The sequence below is a fragment of the Aotus nancymaae genome, unplaced genomic scaffold (assembly GCF_030222135.1).
Source record: "Aotus nancymaae isolate 86718 unplaced genomic scaffold, 86718_ANA_hifiasm-v0.15.2.pri h1tg000018l, whole genome shotgun sequence".
NCBI classification, from domain to species: domain Eukaryota; kingdom Metazoa; phylum Chordata; class Mammalia; order Primates; family Aotidae; genus Aotus; species Aotus nancymaae.
Genome location: NW_026988430.1, coordinates 22870396 through 22887761, shown reverse-complemented (window position 1 = coordinate 22887761; position 17366 = coordinate 22870396). Strand labels below are relative to the sequence as shown.

At 44.2% G+C, this 17366-nt stretch overlaps 1 protein-coding gene and 1 non-coding gene across 8 annotated transcripts in view; one reads left to right on the top strand and one right to left on the bottom strand.

The window, feature by feature from the left end:
* The first annotated feature begins 9492 nt into the window (after positions 1–9492).
* BCAS3 (BCAS3 microtubule associated cell migration factor) overlaps positions 9493–17366 on the top strand; it is a 695431-nt gene continuing 687557 nt past the window's right edge. For all 7 annotated transcript variants that reach the window (XM_064378433.1, XM_064378430.1, XM_064378431.1 and 4 more), the window contains exons 1-3: positions 9493–9598; positions 11180–11267; positions 14976–15030. In XM_064378433.1, the coding sequence (XP_064234503.1) occupies positions 11185–11267; positions 14976–15030 (138 nt within the window). In that variant the 5' untranslated portion in view covers positions 9493–9598; positions 11180–11184. The remainder of the gene's footprint in view (positions 9599–11179; positions 11268–14975; positions 15031–17366) is intronic.
* LOC135275777 (small nucleolar RNA SNORD74) lies at positions 11985–12061 on the bottom strand. Its single transcript, XR_010343361.1, has one exon. It is a non-coding gene; the product is annotated as a small nucleolar RNA SNORD74 (small nucleolar RNA).

Genomic DNA, 17366 nt, shown 5'->3' with positions numbered 1-17366 from the left:
GGCTCACTGCAACCTCCACCTCCAAGGTTCTTTTTTCTTTTTTTTTCTCCCACCCCCACCCCCACCTTGCAGGTTCAAGTGATTCTCTTGCCTCAGTCTCCTGAGTAGCTGGGACTACAGGTGCCCGCCACCATGCCTGGCTAATTTTTGCATTTTTATAGAGACAGGGTTTCATCATGTTGGCCAGGCTGGTCTCGAACTCATGACCTCAAGTGATCCACCTGCCTTGGCCTCCTAAAGTGCTGGGATTACAGACATGCACCACCGCACTGGCCACCTTGTGTATCTTTTAAACAGTTGATAAAACTAAGGTTTGGGGGCTGGGCATGGTAGCTCATGCCTGTAATCCCAGCACTTTTGGATGCCAAGGCAGGTGGATCACCTGAACTCAGTAGTACAAGACCAGCTTGGCCAACGTGGTGAAAATACATCTCAACTAAAAATACAAAAATTAGCCAGGCATGGTGGCACGCACCTGTAATCCCAGCTACTCAGGAAGTTGAGGAAGGAGAATCATTTGAACTCAGGAGGCAGAGGTTGCAGTGAGCCAAGATTGAGCCACTGCATTCCAGTCTGGGTGACAGAGGAAGACTCTGTTACAAAACAAAACAAAACAACAAAAACCAAGATTTGGTCTTTGTCAGCAGTTTCACTTTCTTATATCTTTTTAAGAGTCTAGGGTGGGTTTATTTGTATTTATTTATTTTTAACTTTGGAGAAGACAGGGTCTCATTCAGTTGCCTGGTGTGGAGTGCAGTGCAGGTGGAGTGACACAATCACAGCTCACTGCAGCCTCAAACTCTTGGACTCCAGTAATCCCCCTGCCTCAGCCTCCTGAGCAGCTAGGACTATAGGCATGGGCCACCAAGCCCAGCTAATTTTTTTTGTAGAGAAAGGATCTCACTATATTGCCCAGGTTGGTCTTGAACTCCTAGGCTCAAGCAATCCTCCTGCCTCAGCCACCCAAAGTATTGGAATTACAGGCGTAAGCTACTGTTACTGGAAAGGGGTCCCTATCCAGACCCTAAGAGTGGGTTCGTGGCTCTTGCACAAGAAAAAATTTGGAGTGAGTCCATAGAGTACAGTGAGAGCAAGTTTATTAGGAATGCAAAGGAATAAAGAATGCCTATTCTGGGCCGGGCACGGTGGTTCACGCCTATAATCCCAGCACTTTGGGAGGCTGAGGTGGGTGGATCACGAGGTCAAGAGATCGAGACCATCCTGGTCAACATGGTGAAACCCCATCTCTACTAAAAAATAGAAAAATTAGCTGGGCATGGTGGTGTGCGCCTGTACTCCCAGCTACTCGGAAGGCTGAGGCAGGAGAATTGCTTGAACCCAGGAGGCGGAGGTTGCGGTGATCCGAGATCGCGCCATTGCACTCCAGCCTGGGTAACAAGAGTGAAACTCTGTCTCAAAAAAAAAAAAAAAAAAAAAAGCCTATTCCATAGACAGAGCAGCAGGATGAGTTGCTACTTGGTCATTTTTTATGGTTATTTCTTGATTATATGCTAAACAAGGGGAGGATTATTCATGACTTTTCTGGGAAAAGGGGTGGGCAATTCTCAAAACTGAGGGTTCCTCCCCTTTTTAGACTATATGTGGTAACCCCCTGACATTGCCGTGGCATTTGTAAACTGTGCTGGCCCTAGTAGGAGTGTCTTTTAGCATGCTAATGTATTATAATTCATGTATAATGAGCAGTGAGGACAACCTGAGGTCCCTCTTGTCACCATCTTGGTTTTGGTGGGTTTTGGTGGGCTTCTTTACTGCAACCTGTTTTATTAGGAAGGTCTTTATGACCTGTATCTTGTGCTGACCTCCTGTCTGATCCTGTGATTTAGAAGGCCTTGTTATAAGTGGAATTTTCAATGCTACAAAAGAAGTAGCACTTGAATATAAATTTCCTCAGCAAGGCAATTTACTTCTATAGTAGGGTGCGGCTCACAGATGGAACAATGGTGAGTGCGCACCTGGACAAAGAGGGGAAGGGGTACTTATGCCTGACGGAGGGTCGACCCTACTGCTGTGTTACTCCCCTGCTGGCTAGGGTTAGACAGCACAGTCTAGTCTAATTCTGATTGGCTATTTTAAAGGGAGCAGGGGTACAAGCCTGAGTGGCGGGGTGGGTAGTTTGGCGGGAAAGGATGGTTACCGGCAGATCAGAGCAGGAAAGCAGAGCTCAAAGCAGGTGACCAGGGCAGGTGACTGGAGCAGGTGACCGGGATGAGTCAGGTTGGTGTAGGAGACCAGGGGAACAGATGTGAACTACTGATTAGAACCAGTGGAATAGGTTGTTTACTGAAACTACAAGTAAGTTAAACTTTAAAATAGAGATTTAAAGAATAAGAGAGCTGAACATATTGACATATTAATACTTTGAAGAGAAACTTGGGACTCACTATATCTAACAACCTAACCTCCTGGGAATGCAGCCCAGTAGGTCTCAGTCTCATTTTACCCAGCCCCTATTCAGGATGGAGTTGCTCAGGTTCAAAGACTTCCGACATCACCATGCCTGGCCAACAGGAGAGTAGGTGCTCCAACATTTAATTGTTCCTGTTTGTGAATAGAGCATCATGGAGAATAAATGAAACAAACAATCCTTTCTGGTAAAGATATTTTGTTACATTTTAGTTACAGGCAATAGAATTATAAGCAGTTACAAAGTAGCACTGACATGTCAAAAATAAGCAATGACCATACTTAGCCTGCCTGTGGCTCACTCCTATAATCCCAACACTTTGGGAGGCCAAGGCAGGCGGATCAGTTGAACCCAGGAGTTTGAGACCAGCCTGGGTAACAAAGTGAGACCCTGTCTCTACAAAAAAAAAAATTTAAATTATCTGGGTGTGGTGGTACACACTTGTGGTCTCAACTACGTGGGAGACTGAGGCAGGAGGATCCTTTGAACCCAGAAGGTTGAGGCTGCAGTGAATTCTGATTGCACCACTGTACTCTAACCCGGGTGACAGAGCAAGACCCTATCTCTAAAAAAAAAGAGGCCGGGCACAGCGGCTCATACCTGTAATCCCAGCACTTTGGGAGGCTGAAGTGGACAGATCATGAGGTCAAGAGATCGAGACCATCCTGTCCAACATGGTGAAACCCCATCTCCACTAAAAACACAAAAATTAGCTGAGCATGGTGGTGTGTGCCTGTAGTCCCAGCTACTCAGGAGGCTGAGGCAGGAGAATCACTTGAACCTGGGGGGCGGAGGTTGCAGTGGGCCAAGATCATGCCACTGCACTCCAGTCTGGTGACAGAGAGAGACTCCTTCTCTAAATAAATAAATAAATAAGATGAAGGATGATCATACTTAATATTGCCTGGGGGAGTCCTAGTTTACTTTTCTTTTTGGTATAATTATTAGAAGAGCCTCATTTCACAAAAATGTCTTGATAAGATGATAAATTATATGTCCACTTTATGGATACTAGTTTTAAGAGAATGAAAAACTAAAGGAAAATAATCACCATGTCTTCAGGATTTTTTTTTTTTTTTTGAGACTGAGTCTTGCCGGCTGGGCGTGGTGGCTCACACCTGTAATCCAAGCACTTTGGAGGCCAAGGCGGGCGGATAACCTGAGGTCGGGAGTTCAAGACCAGCCTGACCAATATGGTGAAACCCCATCTTAAAAAAAAAAAAAAGAGAGAGACTGAGTCTTGCTCTGTTGCCCAGAGTGGAGTGCAGTGGCGCGATCTCAGCTCACTGCAACCTTTGCTTCCTGGGTTCAAGTGATTCTCCTGCCTCAGCCTCCTGAGTAGCTGGGATTAAAGGAATGCGCCGTGCCTGGCTAATTTTTGTATTTTTCGTAGAGACAGGGCTTTACCATGTTGGCCAGGCTTGTCTTGAACTCCTGACTTCAGGTGATCAGCCCACCTCAGCCTCCCAAAGTACTGGGATTACAGGCATGAGCCCCTGTACCCGGCCATCTTCAGGATATTTGCTGGATTTGGGAATAAGTATAGGGATCCAACATAATAAATAACTGCAAATACTTAGAATGTTGAATAAAAATTATGGGGAAATGCTGTTTTAGAAAACATAGTTACCTAGTACCTAGTATTCAGGATGGACAAATGACATGCACTAATAGTAATTAATAGTGGTGAGGTAATAGGATTTTGGATTATGTTGGTTTTGCTATTCTACAAATTTTGTAATTCTACTTTTTAGGAGATTACTATGAAATGTAGTTTTAAAAATTGTGGGCCGGGTGCAATGGCTCACACCTGTAATCCCAGCACTTTGGGAGGCCGAGGCGGGTGGATCATGAGTTCAGGACCATCCTGGCTAACATGGTGAAACCCTGTCTCTACTAAAAATACAAAAATTAGCCGGGTGTGGTGGTGCACGCTACTGTAATCCCAGCTACTTAGGAGGCTGAGGCAGGAGAATTGCTTGAACCCAAAAGGCAGAGGTTGCAGTGAGCCAAGATCGTGCCACTGCACTCCAGCCTATTGACAGAGCAAGACTCCGTCTCACAAAACAAAAAGAAAACAAACAAACAAAAAACCAAAAAAATTGTGACCTAATGGATACATCAGAAAAAGTCAGTATTGTGAGTAATTAATGTATTTTACTCTTGTAGTTAGAAGATTTTAGAGAAAAGTGATGGGGCTTTATTTTTTAAACTTTTTTCTTTTACTTTGCTGAAAATGAAAATACTAATGTTCACTGTAGTTTTGTGTGAAAACAGGTTATTTCTGCACTGCTGAAAGCACAGGATTATTAAAGTGTTTTTGGTGGCCTGGGTCAGTGAGGAAATAGCTTGTTTAAGGCTTAGAAAACAAACCAAAAGAAGAATCCTATCCAAAACAAAAACACACAAGAAAATACACATTGACCTTGAAATCTGGCTTGCATTTGGACAGCTCCCTGATTATACTCTAGAGATTTTGTTTTTTGGTTCTGCAGGGCCATGGGAGAGGCAATCTTAGTCATCAGTAATTTATTATACTGGGCCAAGGTAGCAATTGGAAAAACAAAGAACTCTTGCTTAAAATTACTCATTTCCACTAAAAATGACTTTCGTAGCTGGGATTGCTAGGTATCAAGAACAAATAGTTCACTGAAGAGTTTCTCCTCATTTCTGTACTTTGGAGTGACACATGTGCTGGCAATATGTACAAAGCATCCACTAGTTACTTCCATTAAAAAATATGATCACCACACGTTTTATCTCCACATGAAGGCTTATAAGAGAATCTCAAACCATCTTTGTGAATAAGAAAATGGGGTAATTAGAACTAGTTAGTAGTTCATTTGGAGAATTTTTTTTTTTTTTTTTTTTTGAGACAGAATTCACCCAGGCTGGAGTGTAATTGTGCAATCTTGGCTCACTGTAACCTCTGCCTCCCAGGTGCAAGCGATTCTCCTGCCTCAGTCTCCCAAGTAGCTGGGATTACAGGCATGTGCCACCACACGCGGCTAATTTTGTATTTTTATTAGAGATGGGGTTTCTCCTGTTGGTCAGGCTGGTCTCGAACTCCCTACATCAGGTGATCTGCCTGCCTCCGTCGCCCAAAGTGCTGGGAATACAGGTATGAGCCACTGCACCCAGTCCCATTTGGAGAAATTTCTAATTAGATCTAAGAACTTTAAATTGGGCAGGGCGCGGTGGCTCACGCCTGTAATCCCAGCACTTTGGGAGGCCGAGGTTGGTGGATTACAAGGTCAAGAGATCAAGACCATCCTGGTCAACATGGTGAAACCCCGTCTCTACTAACACAAAAATTAGCTGGGCATGGTGGCACGTGCCTGTAATCCCAGCTACTCAGGAGGCTGAGGCAGGAGAATTGCCTGAACCCAGGAGGCGGAGGTTGTGGTGAGCCGAGATCGCGCCATTGCACTCCAGCCTGGGTAACAAGAGCGAAACTCCGTCTCAAAAAAAAAAAGAACTTTAAATTTGGGCCGGGCGCCGTGGCTCAGGCCTGTAATCCCAGCACTTTGGGAGGCCAAGGTGGGCGGATCACGAGGTCAACAGATCGAGCCCATCCTGGTCAACATGGTGAAACCCCGTCTCTAATAAAAATACAAAAGTTAGCTGGGCGTGGTGGCACGAGCCTGTAGTGCCAGTTACTTGGGAGGCTGAGGCAGGAGAACTGCTTGAACCCGGGAGGCAGAGGTTGCGGTGAGCCAAAATCGTGCTATTGCATTCCAGCCTGGGAAACAAGAGCAAAACTCCGTCTCCAAAAAAAAAAAAAAAATTAGCCAGGCGTGGTGCTGCAGGTCTGCCATCCAGCTACTCAGGACGCTGAGGTAGGAGGATCACTTGCGCCTGGGAAGTCGAGGTACCAGTGAGCTATGATTGTGCCAATGCACTCCAGCCTGGGAGACGGAGTGACACTCTGTCTCAAAAAAAAAAGAAAAAAACCTTATTTACTCATAAAAAGCCTATGGATCAGTTGCAGTGGCTCACACCTGTAATCCCAGCACTTTGGGAGGCTGAGATGGGAGAATCACTTGAGCCCAGGAATTTTAAGATCAGTCTGGGCAACAAAGGGAGACCCTGACTTTACAAAAAAAAAAAAAAAAATTAAAAATTAGCCAGGCATGTTGGTGTGTGCCTGTAATCCAGGCTACTTAGGAGGCTGAGATGGGAGGAGGATCACATGAGCCCAGGAGTTGGAGGTTGCAGTGAGCTACCATTGCACCACTGCCCTCCAGCCTGGGTGACAGCAAATCTATCCCCCCACCCCCAACGTCCTCGCTTAAAAAAAAAAAGCCAATGAGGCTCATAATATTCATTCTACAATTTATGAAGGATGAAACAAATGAAGGCACAGAAATTTACTCCCACTAAGAAATGTATAACTCTCAAATGAAAGTTGCCAGGAATTAAAAAAAAAAAAAAAGGAAAAAAGAAAAATAGAAATGTATAACTCAGTGTTCATCGTATTTGTAAATGGCACCATTCAGCTGATCAAGCCCAAAATACAGAAAATATCCTTCCTTTTTTTTTTTTTTTTTGAAACAATCTTGCTCTGTCGCCAGACTGGAGCGCAGTGGCGCAATCTCGGCTCACTGCAACCTCCGCGTCCCGGTTTCAAACGATTCTGCCGCCTCAGCCTCCCGAGTAGCTGGGACTACGGTCGCCTGCCACTGCGCCCGGCTAATTTTTTGAATTTTTAGTAGAGACGGGGTTTCACCATGTTGGCCAGAATAGTCTCGCTGTCTTGACCTCGTGATCCGCATGCCTCTGCGAGGGCCGTGAGTCACCGCGCCCGGCCTTTTTTTTTTTTTCTCCAAACACCTTTAAGGTTTGTTGGACTTGAACATCCTTGATTCTTTCCCTTCATCCTGTAACTGAGCCCAGACTGTTCTGCTCATGGCATGACAGCCAGTGGGTCAAGAGTCAAGGAGTTAGAGCAAGAACAACAACTTTATTTCTGAGAGCTAGCAAACCGGGAAAATTGCAGAATAATATTCTAAAGAATCAGGCTGGAGTGCAGTGGCACGATCTCGGCTCACTGCAACCTCCGGCTCCCGGGTTTAAGTGATTCTCCTGTCTCAGCTTCCAAGAAACTAGGACTACAGGTGAACACCACCATACCCAGCTAATTTTTGCATTTTTAGTAGAGACGGGGTTTCTTCATGTTGGTTAGCATGGTCCTGAACTTCTGAGCTCAGGTGATCCACCTGTCTTGGCCTACCCAAAATGCTGGGATTATGGGTGTGAGCCACTGCGCCCGGCCTAAAGAACCATCTTTAATCAGTACACATTTCAGGCTCTTTTTGTGTTAAGGGCAGGGGTAAGGAGAGGGATGGTGACATTTAGGCGCCAGGGAGGGTTCCTGGAGGCCTGAAGCCTTTCTGTTATTGGTCAGGTCACAACACTCCCACAAACTCTCAACATTGTTACTTGTGTGTACGCCCTCCTTATCTCCTTGGGGGTTAGTTTTGGGAAGGAACTATTATCATCCTTGCTTTAAACTATAAATTTCTCCCATAGTTAGTTTGGTCTATGTGTAGAGATAAGCAAAAGCAGTTAACCTAGATATCACCGAGGGGTGGGAGTGGGGAGTTTAGGAGCAAAATGGAGTTAGTCATGCTAGGCTTACTTTTCAATGTTACAATTCCACATTATCAAGTTATTTCAATATTTCCAAATGTATTCTTTTTTTTTTTTTTTTTAAGTCTCGCTCTGTCACTCAGAGGCTGGAGTGCAGTGGCGCGATCTCGGTTCACTGTAACCTCCAACTCCCGGATTCAAGGGATTCTCCTGCTTCAGCCTCCCAAGGAGCTGAGATTACAGGCATGCGCCACCACACCTGGCTAATTTTTGTGGTTTTAGTAGAGACGGAGTTTCACAATGTTGGCCAAGGTGGTCTTGACCTCCTGACCTCATATGATCCGCCCGTCTCAGCCTTCCAAAGTGCTGGAATTACAGGTATGAGCCACCGCGCCATGTGTGTTTGTTTGTTTAGTTTTTTTTTTTTTGAGACGGCGTCTCGGTCTGTCGCCCAGTGCTGGAGTGCAACGGCTCGATCTCGGCTCCCTGCAACCTCCGCTTCCCAGGTTCAAGCGATTCTCCTGCCTCAGCCTCCCGAGTAGCTGGGATTACAGGCGTGTGCCACCACACCTGGCTGTTCTTAGTAGAGACGGGTTTCTCCATGTTGTCCAGGCTGTTCTAGAACTTCTGGCCACAGGCGATCTTCCCGCCTCGACCTCTCAAAATTCTGGGATTATAGGCGTGAGCCACCGCGCCCAGTCCACCATGCCCATTGGCATTAAATCTGATAATACATATGGAGTACTGTATATGAAGTATACAAAGGACTATGCTGAGTGTTTAAGAAATCAGTCAATATTATTCTTATATTAATAAATTTAACTGATGCAATGACAACGGCGACATCTCGATCCTCAACTATAAGGGAGTTGGAAACTGAGGCAAGGAAGGGGTCAGGCGTGGTTTACAATATTGCTCAAATTGTTGAGATAACCGGCCGCGCCCCTTATTCAGATAAACCGTCCTCAGCTGATCACCAGCGCGAGCCAGCCTAGGCTCCCGGAAGGTAAACACATCGCCAAGGGCGGGGCAGAAGGCGGGTGTGAGACGAGCGAGTGGCTACTTAAAACTGATTGGCAGCTGCCATGTCCACGTGCTCTGAGCTTCGAACCAGCTGTCGCGAGAATTCGATGTAAACAGAACAGTTTCCCTGTCCTTAGGCTTCAACCTGAGACGCTCGCGTGAGCGGGACAGGAGTCTGGGGCATGTTGCTTTTCTTTTCAAAGCCAAGAAGGTTCTGTCTTCCAAAAAAATGTACATGTTCATAATTATTCCCCAGCTGCCTGCGTTCGCAACCGAACCTAACACGTCGACTTCACCCGAACTTACATGCTGTTGTGTTTTCCTTCCAACCCCAGCGGATTGGACACATTCAGGAGGCGGGTCCGCCTCTTTCCTACTTGCTGGTTGGCGAAGCTGACCTCCAAGGGCGGTGCCCGGTCGTAGCCAGTTTGCTTCTGGGATTGGCTAGAGCCGTGGTTCCGCGGAGGTATGGTAGGAAGTGGCAGCCGTCAATCACGCCAGGAGACTCCAAACAGTGAGCCTAGAGCTGGAGAGCAGCGTTAACCGGCGGGGCGGCCGGTGAGAGGGCTGGCGGGGCTTTGGCTTTGGGGAGGCTTGGGGAGGACGAGGGACCGGCGGCGTGAGGGACTGGGTCGGGATGGCAGGAATTTGACAGGAGAGTGGTGTCGATACTGGAGGGGGAGGGGAGCAGTGCAAGGGGCCGGAGGACGGCCGGGGGCAGCGGTGGCTCCGTGTTGAGGTTAAGTGGGCAGCGCCGTGCGAGTGTCTTTCAGGAGACTGGGGCCTGAGCGGCTGACGAGGGTCGTTCCCAGGAGACAGGGCCCTTAAAGGACAGGGCTTGGGAGACTGTGGTTCGAGAATGCAAGAATGGGATGAAAATGAGAGGGCTGAGGGGCTGGAGGTGCAGGTACCCCCTGAGGAAGTGGTGGCTGTGCTAGTTGGGGCAGAGGGTGTTTTGGTTGTAGGAGGTGGGGCGCACAGGTTGGGAGTTTTCTCATCAGCTGTGAATGCTCTCTACTTAGAAATGATGGTTTTAGGTGCCTTCAAGATGAGTTCCAGGCTGTGGGCTTTCCTGAGCCCTCTAAGAGATCTTTGCTGTTGCTGTCAGTCCTCTTTTAGCCTTAACCAAGCCGACTCCATGCTCTTAAAATCTCAGTGATTCAGAGGCTCATGAAACATTCTAGGATCAGGATTTACTGATGTGACGGGAAAGGGTAAAGGGCTTTAACAACATTTATGTGTATATTACTTATTTGACTGCTTACTACTAGTCAAATACTTATTTGACTTATTTGTTGCTTATTAAACTCCGGTGATTAGGTAACCCCCCAGTAGCGGGGGGTTACAAATTGATTTAAACTGTGGCCACGCAGTCTTTACTCATAGATTCCCAACAGATTTAATTGGAAGGTAGAGTGGTATCATGTCACTTGTTCCGTTTGGTCCTGAAATACTGTACCATGTGTATTTTCACTATCTGAACATAAAATTTCAGTAAATTCCTATCTCATGATCTGGTTCTCTTACCTTTGTAATTTATGTTAACAATAGACCAAAGGGTACAGCAAGAGTCTTCCTTAAATTGTTTTGTGGTTCTGAGGCCTGGTCCTATTAAAAAACAAAACAGGACGGGCGAGGTGGCTCACTCCTGTAATTTCAGCATTTTGGGAAGCTAAGGCGGATGGATCACTTGAGCTCAGGAGTTCGAGACCAGCCTCGGCAACATGGTGAAACGCTGTCTTTACAAAAAAATATAAAATTTAGCCGGGCATGGTGGCGTGCACCTGTAATCCCAGCTGCTCCGGAGGCTGAGGCATGAGAATTGCTTGAGCCTGGTAGGCGGAAGTTGCAGTGAGCAGAGCTCCTGCCACTGCACTCCACCCTGGGCGACAGAGTGAGACTCCATTTCAATATCCCAACCCTCTCATTTTAATTTGAAAGACATTAAAAATCTACTTTCTCTTTTTTTCCCTTTCTGGTGTAACAGGAATTTCTGGGAAATTTTCCTATATTTGAGGCATTTTGACAAGGGATCTATAGTGAGCAATCATAAATCTTCTTCCCTACCCCAACAATGATCCATGTCTTTCTGTTTTTTTTTTTTTTTTTTTTTTTTTTTTGTTGTTGTTCTGGAAACAGGTTTTATGAATGAAGCTATGGCTACAGATTCCCCAAGAAGACCCAGTCGTTGTACTGGTGGAGTTGTGGTTCGCCCCCAGGCTGTCACGTAAGCACATTTCAGATAAGCCCAATAGCTGAAGAAAAGACTCAGTATAGTAACTAACATTCAGGTTTTCTTTATGAACAGTGATAACTTTTGTAAAAACCCTTTAAATGTTGGCTTTATGGGATGAATAATTATTTCCAAGGCCAAATGAAGAATTGGAGAGTTAAGTTGATGTATTCAGCACATTTACAGAATACATGAAGAGCACTATGCTAAATCCTGAAGAGCAGTGTTTTCTAACTCCAAGTTTAACAAATTAATGGATCAGTAAATCAGTTTAGTGGGTCAGGACTAGTATTAGAAAATGATATAGAATATAATAGAATATATAGCTGAGAATTCATATTGTTCCATGACATGCACACAGATGTGTTCATATGTATGTATGTATTTACCAGATGGTCATGTAAAATGTATCTCTTTTAAGTTCAAGGGTACCTGTGCAGATTTGTTAAATAGGGAAACTCATGTCATAGTGGTTTCTTGTGGAGACTATTTCATCATCCAGGTATTAAGCGTAGTCACTATTAGTTATTTTTCCTGATCCTCTCCTCGCTCCCACCCTCCACCCTCTCATACGCCCCAGGGTGTGTTGTTCCTGTCTGTGTATCCATGTGTTATCTGTAAAAGGTATCTCTTAGTCTAGGTCTCTGCCAGAAAGTTTCAAAGTAAGTGTTATAGTACATTTCTGTGATTTTGGCATTCTTTTTTTTTTTTAAACCATCAGAGTGGTTGGCATTCATCATCACTCTCAGATGTCCCTACCAAAACAGACTTCATCAGAGGCAGGGCACAAGAGCCGAGGCTTCTCTGCAATTCTACTGGAACAATATAGTTGCAGCTTAGGTCATGCCTACCAAATGTGGAATCCCCGACCATCCTTGGCTTGTGGGCCCTGACAAGAGCCGCCTCCTACCTCGAAAGCGATTTTGGCATTCTTTGACAAAGAATGTCTATACTTACTAGGAGTTTATAATCTAATATGGCTTGAAGATATATATGTACATTTTTTTTTTTTTGAGATGGAATCTCACTGTCACCCAGGCTGGATTGCAGTGGCGCCATCTCAGCTCACTGCAGCCTCTGTCTCCTCCTCCACCTCCCAGATTCAAGCGATTTTACTGCCTCAGCCTCCCAGGTAGCAAGGATTACAGGCATACACCACCATCTCTGCTAAAAATACAAATTTTTGTATTTTTAGCAGAGATGGGGTTTTGCCATGTTGGCCAGCCTGGTCTTGAACTTCTGACCTCAGGTGATCTGCCCGCCTCGGCCTCCCAAAGTGCTAGGATTCCAGGTGTGAGTCACCGTGCCTGGCCAAGGATACGTATACTTGAAGGCTGAGGTGGGAGGATTGCTTGAACCCAGGAGTTTGACACCAGCCTCAACAACATACTGAGACCCTTATGTCTTACAAAAATAAAAAAAATTAACCAGGCATTGTGGCAGGCACCTGCAGCCTTAACTACTCAGGAGGTTGATGGGATGATCACCTGGGCCCAGGAGCTGGAGGCTGTGGTAAGCTGTGATTGTGCCATTATACTCCAGCCTTAGTGAGAGAGTGAGACCATGTCTCAAAAAATATATATGTATATAATATGTTTAATATATATTATATATATACTTTCTTTTATTAAGATGGAGTCTCGCTCCATTGCCCAGGCTGGAGTGCAGTGGCATGATCTCAGCTCACTGCAACCTCCGCCTTCTGGGTTCAAACGATTCTCTTGCCTCAGCCTCCCAAGTAGCCGGGATTACAAACGTGGATCTCCATGCCTGGCTAATTTTTGTATTTTTGATAGAAATGGGATTTCGCCAAATAGACCAGGCTGAAGTAAACAAGTAAATAAGTAAAATAATTTCAGGCTATGATTGTGCACAGTATACTACAAGGGAGAATGACAAAGGAGATTATATATAAGGCTGTCAGGGAAGGTCTCTCAGAGGAGGCAACACTTAACCTGGAGATCTAAAAGGAATGGAAGGGTATGGGAAGGAATCCAGATAGAAAGAAAGTTGGTATAAAGGTCTTGATTCAAAGAAGAACTTAGTGTGTGCTAGGAATTGAAGTTGCATATGACTAAAGCAGAGTAAGGAGAGTGACAAAAAATGAGGTTGGAGAGGTAGCCTAATAATTTTTTTTTTAGGCCTAATCTATTTTTCTAGGTCTCTAGGGCATGCTGCTTTTTAAATAGGATTTATGATAAATCATATTATTTTCAAGTGTGATTTTTCACATGTCTCTTGAAATGGATTTGAATTAGTATTTTGATTTCTTTTTTTTTGAGACGGAGTCTTGCTTTTTTGCCCAAGCTGAGTGCAGTGGTGCGATCTTGACTCACTGCAGCCTCCACATCCTGGGTTCAGTGATTCTCCTGCTTCAGCCTCCTGAGCAGCTGGGATTACAGGCGTGCACCACCAAGCCCAGCTAATTTTTGTATATTTAGTAAAGATGGGGTTTCACCATATTGGCCAGGCTGGTCTGGAACTCCTGACCTCAAGTGATCTACCCACCTTTGCCTCCCATAGTGCTGGGATTATAGGCGTGAGCCACCACGCCTGACCTGAAATAGTATTTTGAAGTATTTTTTCTCCACTTGCGGGAATTTATATGCTTTTTATTTAAAATATATTAATTTAGTGTCCTTACGTAATTAACAATGTTGTTTTTTCCCATTCACTTTGTTTGTTTTCTAGAGATGGGGTCTTGCTATATTGCCTAGCCTGACTGCCAACTCCTGGGTTCAAGTGATCTTCTCACCTCCGCTTCCTGAATAGCTGGTACTACAGACACATGCTACTGCACCCAGCTTTCCCTCATTTTTATGCATTTTAATTTTTTTCCATGTCTTTCCTATACCAAAATTCCGTGACGGCTTAATAGCTTCTTCTAATACCTGTACCTGCCAGAAAATGCAGACTCACTTGCTATATACAGGTAAGGGACTAGGTTCATAACCAATTTAAAGAGGTCACTAGATAGTGAGTCATCAGCAACAGTTTTACTTGCTCTAACTAGGGCATTCTTCTGCTCTGACTCAAGAGGAGGGTCCTGCCTTAGGTCTCTGTCGTCACTCCTTCAAATATGGCTTAGAAGTTATCTCTATCAAATTAGGAGATCATGACTTTTAAAAAGAGATAATGTTAAGAGATTCTACTCATGAAAAAAGAAAAAAAAGATAAATAAAAAAGAGATAATGTTTAAAGATGTTAAAAGCTCATTTACATTTAATAACATATATAAAGACCCATGAAACCAGAAAGTAGTTAGTTTAGCAGAAATATCAGATGATAAGAGTTAGCCTCTTTTTTTTCCCTTTTTTGAATATTATGAGTGATGCCTGTAATCCCAGCACTTGGGAAGACTGAGGTCGGAGGATCGCTAGAGCTCAGGAGTTTGAGACCAGCCTGGGCACATGGTGAAACCCCATCTCTACAAAAAATACAAAAATTAGCTGGGCATGGTGGTGCATTCTACTTGGGAGCCTGAGGTAGGAGGATTGCTTAAGCCCAGGAGGTAGAGGCAGCAGTCAGCCGAGATTGCATCACTGCATTCCAGCCTGGGTGACAAGAGTAAGACCCTGTCTCAAGAAAAAAAGAAAAAGAAAAAGAAAAATGAGTTACTTTATAAGGCTTGTAAATAGAGCTTTTTTTCATGGTCTATATTAAGCTCTCCTGACCAGTGTTGTCCGTTCCACCCTTTTCCAGAGAGCAGTCCTACATGGAAAGTGTTGTGACTTTTCTACAGGATGTTGTGCCACAGGTAAGTGTCTGTATGTGCCTTCAGAAATAGTAGGTTTTACCCTTGGTCAGGAGAACTCTGAAATGTTTGGTTTCCAAAACTTGGCACTAGTACCAGCAACTTCAGAAAGGGTTTTGATGTTTTAGTATCCTGAGCATTGGTAGGATGGGACTATGTTATTGTTTAGATGTGCGGCAGTGTTGTGATGACAGTGGCATAAAGATTATTCCTCAGGACTTTCCCCTCCTAAGAAGAATCATGGTGAATTTTTAGTAGATTGTTGAGACCTGGGACTCTCATAGGTTTCTGTTTTCTTGTCCTATTTAAGGGTTGCCTGTCAGAAGGGAAAAAAGCAAGATACACTCTTCACTCCTTAACTAGACATTAGCTATATTGTACCTGAGCACAAATATACTTCTCTTTTATATTGAGCAGTATTTTTATGTCAAATAGGGTATCCTGTTAATCCAACTGATAAGAGATTGAGTCTTTGTTACAGTTCCTTTTATATAAACATGAGGATGAAGAATGAGAATAGCCTTACTGGGATTATCTAGTATACTATTGCCCAAACCTAACATAATTATCACTTGGCATACTTATTAAAAGTAATAATAATCTCCTCTCTCAGAGACTCTTAACTCAATTGATTTAGGATGGTAACTGGTAACCTGCAGCAATAGTAAGAATCTTAGGTGATTCTTATGAAATGGTACCTTTGGGAAGCACTGTTCTAGTGGGAATACTGAAGGAAAAGGTTTCCATGCTTTCTCTTTATGGTTATGTAGTCTTCCTTTTTTCTTTTTTTTGAGATGGAGTTTCACTCTTGTCACTAAGGCTGGAGTGCAATGGCACTATCTCAGCTCACTGCAACCTCCACCTCCCGGGTTAAAGCGATTCTCCTGCCTCAGCCTCCTGAGTAGCTGGGATTACAGGCATGTGCCACCACACCTGGCTAATTTTGTATTTTAAGTAGAGATGGGGTTTCTCCATGTTGGTTAGGCTGGTCTTGAACTCCTGACCTCAGGTGATCCACCCACCTCAGCCTCCCAAAGTGCTGAGATTACAGGCATGAGCCACTGCGCCCAGTCTGTTATGTAGTCTTCCTCAACTACCAAGGATATCTGTAACTGCACTGTTCAGAAAGGACATTCATAGATCCAGTGTCCCAGCTGAATAAGAGGATCCTAGAAAACAAAGTGCCTTCAACCTGAAAAGCTGAGTGGGGAAAAAAAGGAGAAAAGAAACAGAGTGTCATGGTAATACAGTAGAAGGAAAACTAAAATCAGTTGCAGGACATCAAAGAAGGCTTAATGAATGAGATGCCATATGAATTGAGGAATAGTGTGGAGTAAAATCCAATGATGATAAATTGAGTGGGAATATAATGGGGACAGTAGGATCCTAGTAGATGTTTGCTTTATTTGGCAAAGAAATTATAACTTACATTTTGCACATTGGGCTTAGAGTAGCTTAGTGATTAAGAGCACAGACTTTGATATTAGACCTGACTTTTTTTTTGTTTTTTTTGTTTTTTGTTTTTGAGATGGAGTTTCGCTCTTGTTACCCAGGCTGGAGTGCAATGGCGCGATCTCGGCTCACCGCAACCTCCGCCTCTTGGGTTCAGGCAATTCTCCTGCCTCAGCCTCCTGAGTAGCTGGGATTACAGGCACGCGCCACCATGCCCAGCTGATTTTTTGTATTTTTAGTAGAGACGGGGTTTCACCATGTTGACCAGGATGGTCTCGATCTCTTGACCTCGTGATCCACCCGCCTCGGCCTCCCAAAGGGCTGGGATTACAGGCGTGAGCCACCGCACCCGGCCCTTTAGACCTGACTTTGTATTTCAGCTCTGCATCTTACCAGTTCTACACAAGTTACTGAATCTTTCTAAACATCAATATTCTTATGTATAAACTGGGGTTAATCATCTTATTTATCATGGGTTTGTTTTAAGGCTTAAAGGGTGTCATGAATGTAAAGCATAAAATAGAGCCAAGCAAATACTAAGTAGTCTTTCCTGGAGGGAGCATGAGTAGACTGGAGATCCAGGGTGGAGATGTAGCTTTATGGCATACAATCGGTAGTCGAAATAATCAGATGAGCCAAAGACATTACAATTTCTAATTGTGATGGTGTGACATCATCATTTTAGCACCTACTGACCATAGTTTGCTTAGGAAAGCAATAATAGGAGTTAACTTTTTGTTATATTAGACATTTTCTCTACTGTTTAGTTGACATGAAAACAGTGCTTTCTAATATGTTTTTCCCCACGTTTAATTCAGAATGCTGTGTTGGTACTTTGTGGTCAGACATTAAAAAATAATGTTTTCTGCCAATATTATGTTCTACCT